This window comes from Triplophysa dalaica, chromosome 4 (assembly GCF_015846415.1).
Source record: "Triplophysa dalaica isolate WHDGS20190420 chromosome 4, ASM1584641v1, whole genome shotgun sequence".
Lineage (NCBI taxonomy): Eukaryota > Metazoa > Chordata > Actinopteri > Cypriniformes > Nemacheilidae > Triplophysa > Triplophysa dalaica.
Genome location: NC_079545.1, coordinates 10,138,832 through 10,148,543, shown reverse-complemented (window position 1 = coordinate 10,148,543; position 9,712 = coordinate 10,138,832). Strand labels below are relative to the sequence as shown.

The following is a 9,712-nucleotide window of genomic DNA, read 5'->3' as shown; positions in this document are numbered from 1 at the left end:
TTATATTGTATGGACACAAAACCATCAAGACATTTCTCAAAATATCTTCTTTTGAGTTCCACAGAAGAAAAAGTCTTGAAAGAGTTTTGAGCGCCATGAGGATAAATGAATGATAACAATTTTCCCTTTAATATCACTATTTAAAGAGACACCTTTCATTTTGAAACAGATTATTATTAATTAAACATCATGCTTGGGCTCCATGTAGTATGATACGGAAAACATTGATCTCAAGGGTGAGAAGAGATGTGCACCAGCCCTTTTTCCTCTCCCATCACCCATAATTACATACACCCAGACAGACGACACACATACACAGTCAGCCACACAAGAAGTTAATGTTAAGTTTGATTCAGAGCTCAATTTGCGGAGGACGTCACATAATGATCTTCTCTCGGGGTAACTGTAGGAAGTATTGACAGTCATTGGAGTTCTTGCAGGAACTAAAAGTGAGAACTGAATAAAGGTTCTTTAGAGGTTCCTACCAGTGTGTCATCAGAAGCCTGGAGAATATTTTTTACAGTATATTTTCAGATTAGTAAAAAGGACCTTTTGCACCGTTAGTTGACAATTAGCACATACCAGCAGTTTTAATAGGTTTATATAGGCATTTTAGGTTAAATCCAGGTTAAAAAATAAATCTCGATTGCCAATCCACATGTGTTTTTTTAGCTGACGTTCACGTATATTTTTTATATTATGCAATAAATCGGGATGATGTAACAAGCATTTTGTGTCCTGAGGTTTTTTTGAAGCTCTTCCATATGTAAGGAGTGTATTCATAGAGAAAGTGTGTGAGTGGGAATGTTACTAATGGATGAATGTTTGGGTGCATATGTGTCTGTGTGTGTGTGTGTGTGTGTGTGTGTGAGTGTGAGAGAGAGAGAGAGAGAGAGAGAGAGAGATTTAGAGCGGGTGTCTAAAAGTATAAAGCTTTTTGTGACTATGTTTTTTCATGCAGTTTTAACCTTTAGGCCAGGGGTCTTCAACTACTCTTCTTTGAGGGCCAGATTCCAAAAGTATAGAATGCGGGCCAGTTTTTTTTTACAATATCCTCATTTCTCCTGTTATTTGTATTTATGTTATGTATTGCATGTTGTTCCTTTTATACTGGTTTTGTTGCTGTGATTTATAGGTCATATATTAAAACATGCAAATAAATATTGCATCCGTTATCTGTGCCTTTTCGTGATATTTAATTAAAAAGATGAACAGCTGTTTTCATAAATATAGCTGTTTATATCACACACAATGAATGCAGTAATAAAAAAACATTGTTTTTCCCTTATCTGAGACAACAGTTCACGTGGTGTAGTGTACCCATCCTGCAGTTACTTTCAAGGGCACAAGACAGGTTTTGGAACGCCACCTATCGCGTGCGCAAACGTTGTAAATAAGTAACATTATGTTTCTTGGACAAACCTATCAAATCCCTTTCACATAGGACGCGGAATGCGATGTAGGCATCTAAGGTATATACACAGACGTCAGACACAACCACACACGGTCCACCTCTCTAAACTTTATTCTGTTTTTTATAAGATATGTGTTTTGTGTCATGAATGAATAAGTACCAGAAAGCATGTCTGGTCATATATATTAAAAGAAGTTTTGATATCTTGAGCCACATGCTCTTTTCCTCAGGTCTGAACTTGGCATCAGTATGATTAAATGAGATATAGCCTATTTCTGTGATATAGTGCAAAGATTTTTACGAAGTGTTGATAAGTGTTAAAGAGACATTTAATGAACCTACCTTAATAAAATATTGATATTGCTAGCGTACCTGTGTGCGCATCTTGCAGTGATGCAATAGAATTTCAAATGCAGCTGATTGGTTGATGGCAACACAGGCGGAAAATAGAGTTCAGGCCGGTAGACTCGTGTTAAGTCAGCATGCATCAAAGTCTGTGGAAAGATGTCCCTTGAAGGACAAGGAGTCTTTATATAAGGCTTTTCGAGTTTCAACTTCCTGTAATTTATGTACATAATCAAGTTGCTGTCAGCACTGTGACTCACCTGCATTTTTATTTTTTTATTATTTATGCCAATAGACAAACAGAACATACAGAAACTATTGAGAACGATATTTAGAGTTAGAGTTCACAAAAATCATAATCATACAAGGAAGAAAAAAAAAAAACATTAAAAATGACAAATAAACAAAAATAAAATAACATAAACCAGAGGGAAATTATATAAGATAAAACATTAAGAGCAAGCCTTTTTTGGCTGTGGTGAGAGTGCCCCCTAGTGGGTGGAAGACTAGTTGGAGTGCTTTGGACATCCAAGCAGTGAAATTTGCTTGCATGTTGTCTCCCTCAAAGGCTAACCTTAGGAAAGTTTATCTCACATTGTATAATTTATGTTTAAATTACCTGAGATAAAAGCATCTGCATTAAATGTCAGAGAAAATGTTGGTGAAAAGGAGGGATGAGGCAAAAAGCAGGACAATTTGAAAAATCAACTATTCTTGATTAAATGGACGATTGGACACAATGTGTAACTGAACTAGCAAACCATGTTGAAATCAATAGATACATACAAAGGTTAGGCTAAAAATCAGCATAAAGCATTTCTTTAGATTAGTGTTGATGTATTGTGTGTTAGACACAATATTAACCAGCAGAGGGAGGCAAAATTGAACTGATGTTTATATCGTTGCTCTTGTAGTTAGTACACCAAGATCGCAGGAGCAGAAGTGATGTCTAGTTCATTTTTATGACGTACGGGTAAACTGACAGCTGCGGCAAAAAAAAAACTGTGGGGTGGGCAAAGACTGTTGCTGTCAATCACGAATTGCTTGCATTTATTTTGTTCTTCACTGCTCGTCACGACGTGAAGCGACAGCTTAAACCAGTTCCCATGACAACTGGGGCCTCCTTGACTTTAGAGTGGAGACCGCTTGTCAATCAAACAAGAGTATGAGCATTGCTAATCAGGTAGTTCTATGTAGATCATAAAAATATAGACGTTTTTGGATCCTTGTGTTTATTTCTCTCTACAAAAATATTTTGAAGAATGTCGTTACTAAACAACATGGACCAGCAATGACTTGCATTGTATGGACACAAAAGCACAGAGACATTCCTCAGAATATTTTCTTTTGTTCCACAGATGATGGAGTCATATACAGGTTTGGAATGACATGATGGTGAATAAATATAAAGATAATTTATATTGTTGAGGTAATTGGCCCATTAAGAAAAAGGTCCAATATAAGGATTTAAAAACAGGACTCCAAAGAATACTTTTTTAAAGATTACACTTTAGTGTAAATCACATTCGAAGATCTCAAAAATCAGTCCTTTACTAACAGTGCATACAAGAAAGCCAAGAGGGCTAATATCTCAAATAACTACAGCACTTCAAATCATACTGAAAAAATCACAAATGCAATACTGATGTCTCAAAGGTTTATTTCCATTTTGAAAGAGTCAAAGTTGATTTTTGTGTGTGCGCTTTGACCAGTTTGTGGAAAGATATTGTCCCAGAGGTGTACTGGATTTGATATGCATGTCAACCCTGTTTTCACACATTTACAATAACAAAAAGGGCAATGACAATAAGTCAGGTTCTCTTTGAGATATTCTTACATTCTTGGTCTGTGCATGGAAAAAATGCATTAAATTCCTATTACACAAATTTAAATACCAAAAAAGTACAAATGGAACAGCACATATACAACTAAACTGATTTGTCTGAAAAGGTTGATTCGTTCTTATGAGCTGAAAATAAGCACTGGGTGAAAACAATAAGTGCATAAAACAGACTTTGGCATGATGAAGGTAGATGATCGTGTGACTGTAGTAAAACAGCATAAACAATCACAAATCGTCCTTTAAGGCATTTCTACTTACTAGGTCTCAAATGACTGAAGATAGTACCCTTTGATTATCAACTATACAGATCATGTTTACTAAAGATTAAGCCAAATCTGAATTGAATGTATATGGGTAATGAAAATATCAGCACAGGGTTAATATTTGGAGTTCTCCCAAACAATCACATAAGCATTTAGCAGCAAAAGAGTTTTGAAAGTACTTTAAAAAATGATCAAGCTGCCTAGGGCTATTCATAAGGATATTTAAGGGTAGTCTTCAGTAATAGTACACAAGTGACATTTTTAGACATGCCCAAATGCTTCTCAACACAGCTGACGTACTGACTGCAATATTTCTCTCAGAATGTAGTGTTCTAAACTAAAAACTAGAAAACAAATGATTCAAGATGTAAACATTAAAAACGTCTAACATACAATAGTTTTAAATGTACAATGGTGTTGAATCAAAACATCTTGTTCATCACTTAAAACAAAATGTAATAAGGAAAATCCGATAGACTGCTCGCTTTCACCCAATCTTAGTCTAAAACTCATCATTTAAGGTATTTTAATAATATTTACAAAATGATAACATTCCAAACGGATCATTTTTGATGGCAAAACCTGGCTACATATATGCAAAGCAATATGGCATCTGTATATGCACAGCACCTGCCCAGTAATGCTGTAACACACTAGATACGAACACAATTCCTCTTAACCCCAAATAAACTAAAACAGAGCTCAAAAACTACACCGTACATCACAAAATAATACAATAGCTTATCCGGCAGGAACAGCAACTAGAGTGAAAGTGTGTGTGTGATACAATTCAAAAGTGTCAGTAAACATCCAGCATCGTCTTTGGTGACGAGACTTATTTGAAAAAAAAAAATTCGAGCAGGAGAGATGTTCATGTTTTTGTTGTTTATGGTTTAGGCGGTGCAGTGGTGAAGCCCTCAAGCTCCGCCCTCCTGCCTTTCACTGCAATTTCTCTCTGCTCTATGGATTGGTCCGAACGAAGATGTGGCACCCCCAGAGTGACCCCAACAGGTCGATTTTTCCACTGCGTGCCACTAGGAGGATAACTGCAGGGGTAGAGCGCGTCTCCTCCGCCAAACAAAATCTCCCCCTCACCTTCTACTCTACTGATACCGGCAGGGCTACGATTACGGCAGTTGTTTTGAAGCGGAAGATTTGAGGGCCTGACAGCCAGTTTGTTCACGTGTGGCAAGGGGTTTGTGTGACGGTCAGGGTCCCACCCATAGCCCTGCCTTCTATCGTCCACAGTTACCCTGCAGGGTTGTCGTGATAAAGCCATGTCAGTGCGGTCGGCAGTCCTACCCCGTAAAAACCCACCGCCCCTTGACTCATAAGTGGTTCCGCTTGTGTAACTCTCACTAGTCTGAAATTCCAGACTGTCCGTGTCAAGAGATCTACTACGTCGATTTAGTGCTAACGGGGCAGGGACTGGTGGGCACGGCCGACCCAAGCTGAGATGCCGTGGAAGGCTTGCGATGCCCCATGCGTTACTGAGCAACAGACTCTGTTCGTAGGCATCAAAAGTAGGTTGGTCACACTCTGCGAATGCATCCTGCTGCAGGTAGCATCCATCGTCCTCAAAAGGCTCGTAAGGGGATGCCAACACCTCCTCTTCCTCCACCAGATCAGTCTGCTGCTCACATTCACCTTCATTCTCCATGTCGACCACGTCGAATGTGACGATGGTGGGCAGGGCGCTCAAACTCGGGCCGAAAGGAGAACTTGACTCGGAGCCATCGAGACTCTCAGTTGAGTTACAGTAAAGCCTGGTGTTCTTGGTAAAATCCACAAGCGCTTGGGAAAAACACACCATCAGCTCTTCCTTGGATTGGCTACGGCCTCGGGCGGGCAGTTCTAGATCCTCAGATTGATGCTCAGTGTGCGCTGCCGACTTCTGCTCCAATCTAGACACCTCTGGGACGTGCGAATCAGAAAGTGGTCCAAACAATTGACTGTCTTGCTTTTGAGACCTGCTGAGAGGTGTCTCTTTTAAACCCTGGGTTCTCTGTGGGGATTGGGGATAGCGCTGATTAATAACTTCTTCAGAAGCGAACTTGTCTACAGTAAGGCATGTATCATCATAGTAGCGTTCAGTATGGTACAGAAGCCGGTCTTTGGATGGGCTTCTGAGATTCTGAAGCTCACAGCACAGAAGGGCATGCTGGATCATGCTCAAGCGCTCTTCCTCCGTCTCCATGGAACCCGTTTCCAGGGCAGCTGATGCCAAGGTATAGAGAGGGTTTGTTGGACTCTTATTACCCATCAAGGCAGCATCAACAAATTGATGGGCACCCTTGGGAGGAAGACCAGGGCTGAGTATGCGATCATCAGGCTCGAAAAGTTCATAAAGGGCATCGCCGCTGTAGCTGTCCCTTGGAAGTCTTTCCTGGTGTGGTTCTCTACTCTCCTCCTCTTGTCCTGGTGTGGTGGAGTCGTAGTATCCCTCGTCACTGTTGGGCACAGATTCTTGTCGATCGCTCTGTGGGCTCAGAAGGTCAGCAGTAAGAGTTTCTGTGACTCCCAGTGGGCTGCTGTTGGAGTTAGCCAGGATGGAGCTGATTTGCTGATCAGGAGTGAGTGACAGGGTATCAGAGCCTCTGTCTGAGGGGACGTAGCAGACTTCATTACTCGTTTCAGATTCCCATAAACTTTGCAGATAATCAGCATCTACCTCATCAGGAGTTGCCATCTCTTCCCCTCCGCCTTGATAGGTGACGAAACAGGAGCTCCTTTTCCCTGCATTTCGGCTGCCTCTCTCAGCAGACACCGAGCTCTCCGCAACACTGACATCATCCTGGTCTGCAATAATGTCCCCACAACCAGTCAGTGAATCAAAGCTTTTCAACGACGAAACATCTCCGAACATCAAATTCACATTTTCGGAGGAGCATGATGCAGCTGGAAGCTCGTCCATGTTTTGTTCAGCCAATCGATCCATTTCGGACTCTGCACTTAAGGGTTCATGATATGTAGTCAATCCTTCCCGCCTCTCATTTTGCGACTCTTGCCCCTTCTCATCTTCTTCTGCTCTCTTCCTCATATCCATCTCTCCCCTGCTTCTCCGTTTCTCAGGCACTAGCAATGCATCGTTTGTACATTCAGGTGCAGCCAAGGGCAGTTCGCACTCGATGCTTGTGGTTTGATTAGGCACATCTGCCACAGACTCTTCACCATGACAGTCGTCATGGTTATCATTACAGGCACAGATGCTCGACAAGGCACCAGGCACAGTTTCGGAACGAAAGCTTGAGGACATTTCAAGTGTCTCACGTTTGTCCAGTTCAGCAGTTTTGCTTTTCCTGTGTCTTCGTATGCTGCTGAACAGGCCCCGAAGACCTCGCCGCTGTCTCGGTAGTGACTGAGACTTCCCATGATCCTCTGGTGTTTTCTGAGGGTCACAGGAGCTGCAGAATTCAAAGTCCCTGGAAGCCACTTCGCTGCTGCCTCTACCCAAATCTTCCCAGCATGCTCTGCTCACCCCATCATAAGTTTGGCTCTTCGGTAATCCTGTTTTAGATGACGCCTTGATTTGGCTTTTTCCACGGCTCCCAAAAAAGCTCGGCAGAACACAAATGCTCTTCCGACCGCCAAAAAACTTAAAAGTCCTCCGTATTTTAACCGGAGGGGGGGACTGAGGTTGTGGAGCATCATGAGAGGCAGAGACTGATTGTTGCCCACCTGATGCACCAACAGCCTCACTTCCTGTGGTCTCCATAGTGACAAAGATGAAAGTGGCTAATGCAGCATGCTTGTGGCAAGTACACAACCCTTTGTTACAGGCTGGAAGGGTTGAGGACTGCGTTGAAACATGTTATACCTGTGTAAGAAACAGAAAATAAACACAATTAGGAAATTTATTTTTGGAATCAATACAAGAAATCGACATAAACCTTAAAGGATATAAAATTATACAGGTATGATTAAAAGAAAACACACCATCAATAGTCACAATAGTATAGATAACATGTCTACCAGATTTAATTTAACCAACATGTAGTAAATATGGATGCCATACTAATATCATCCAATACTAAACACTCCATGTTACAGTTTTATACTCTACAAAAGTTACAATCATTTAATGTTATTCCTGTTCAAATTTACAACACATTACAGCATTTAAAAATACAAATACCTAGGTATGTATTTAAAAAAAGAAATGGTCTAATGGGAAAATCTCAATGTCAATACTTAACAACATTGTACATTTGTAAGCATTTTATATGTTGGTAAAATCTGAGCTGTGATTTATAGATCAATTTTGGAACAATCTGTTCACACATAAAGACAAACAGACAGACATCTAATTTAGTATATAGGAGCAGAAAAAAGATTCACAAAACAATGCATGAATTCAAGCCTACGAGACAGACAGTTGACAATGTTCACTTATATAGCCCTACCAAAAAAGTTAGTCCAGTGGTTCTTCATGGAGGTCTCTGGAGGACCCACAACAGTAAACATTTTGGAAATCTCTCAAACACATCTAATTTAACTCATTTGCATGTCTGAAATGGAACTGCCGAAAGACATCCAAGACCATGCATTGTTGGGGATTCTTTAGAAACATGGTTGGTAACCACTGTTCTAGTCTGCAACAAAGTAGAGACAAGATCCGTTGAACGTTCTCTCATATACTCAACTCAGACAACATAAGACATTGTATATTATCAGCTTACTAGAAAATGTAATGATATAAACTATTGATAATATAATGGTAAATATAATTTATTCAAACGTCCAAAAGCTTTTGGATTATTTGGTTTTATCTTGTATAAGATAAAGCAGGTCAAATAGTTTTATTTCTAAACAGTTGCCTCCAGACCAGAACACTGATCTGCATGTATCTGAAGCAACAATGCGACTGCGAATAGTTCACCCAAAGCATGACAATTAATTTAACCCCCCTCTTGTCTTTTGTGTTCCACAGAAAAAGGTAATGCAGGTTTTGTACTGCAAAAGTGTAAATAAATGACTGAAATTTCATTTTTGACAAAACTATTATACAACCAATGCCCTACAACGACCCGACAACAAATTCGTGGCAATGTATGTCTGCGTTTTTAATGCAACCCACACTCAAAGATTTAAATCTCCTATCAAAACAAAACAAAAGATGACTGAACTCCACGGGCCTCTACACTCGCTGCACTGACATCATGAACAAAAGAAAAATAATCAAGTTATCATCAACGAAATACGTCCCGATGACAAATTACACACAATACTGCATTACGAACAATAAAAGCTGAACTATCAACAGATTGCACTCAGTGTCCCCATCTGGACACCATCAGCGGCGCGCGTTAGCCCAGACGCTAACCAGCTCGCGACCGCTGTGCTCACACTCGTGTACTTGCACACACAGACGACTATTTCTATGAACCAATTCACGCATATTTCCTATAAATGAACACATTATAGAGGTGATTTGAAAACGTGAGGGGAACTCACCTTATTTTCACATGTTTTTGTCAGAACGTGTAACGTTAATGATCGGCTTGCTTCTCGCGCAGCAGGAGCTATAGACTAAGGGGGGTTGACTACACATGGCCCTGCGCAGACCGATCGACATATGACATCAAAGTACCGCAAGAACGATATGGCCATGGCTTTCGAAAGCCTCTCGCGATACTTAGATGTCATTTGCGCAGATCAGCAGCATGACGTCGATCGCGTCTTTTTTTATTTACTTTGTTCATGAGCTGGAGCGACTGGGTCGAGGATTTTCGCTCCAGATGCATTTTGGGAAGCGTAGTACCATTGTATTTAGATTGCGAAGTTAAAATATGACATTTAAACAGCTAAATGTGTGAGTCGTGAACAGTTTTATTTATGTAGTAAAAT

General features: G+C 40.4%; 1 protein-coding gene across 1 annotated transcript; it reads right to left on the bottom strand.

The window, feature by feature from the left end:
* Positions 1–3,402: 3,402 nt before the first annotated feature.
* Positions 3,403–9,425, bottom strand: amer1 (APC membrane recruitment protein 1). The gene is made up of 2 exons (XM_056747164.1): positions 9,320–9,425; positions 3,403–7,682 (listed from the first exon to the last, which is right to left on the bottom strand). Exon 2 carries the CDS (start codon positions 7,578–7,580, stop codon positions 4,752–4,754), a length of 2,829 nt encoding a protein of 942 aa, XP_056603142.1. The 5' UTR covers positions 7,581–7,682; positions 9,320–9,425; the 3' UTR covers positions 3,403–4,751.
* Positions 9,426–9,712: the final 287 nt, after the last annotated feature.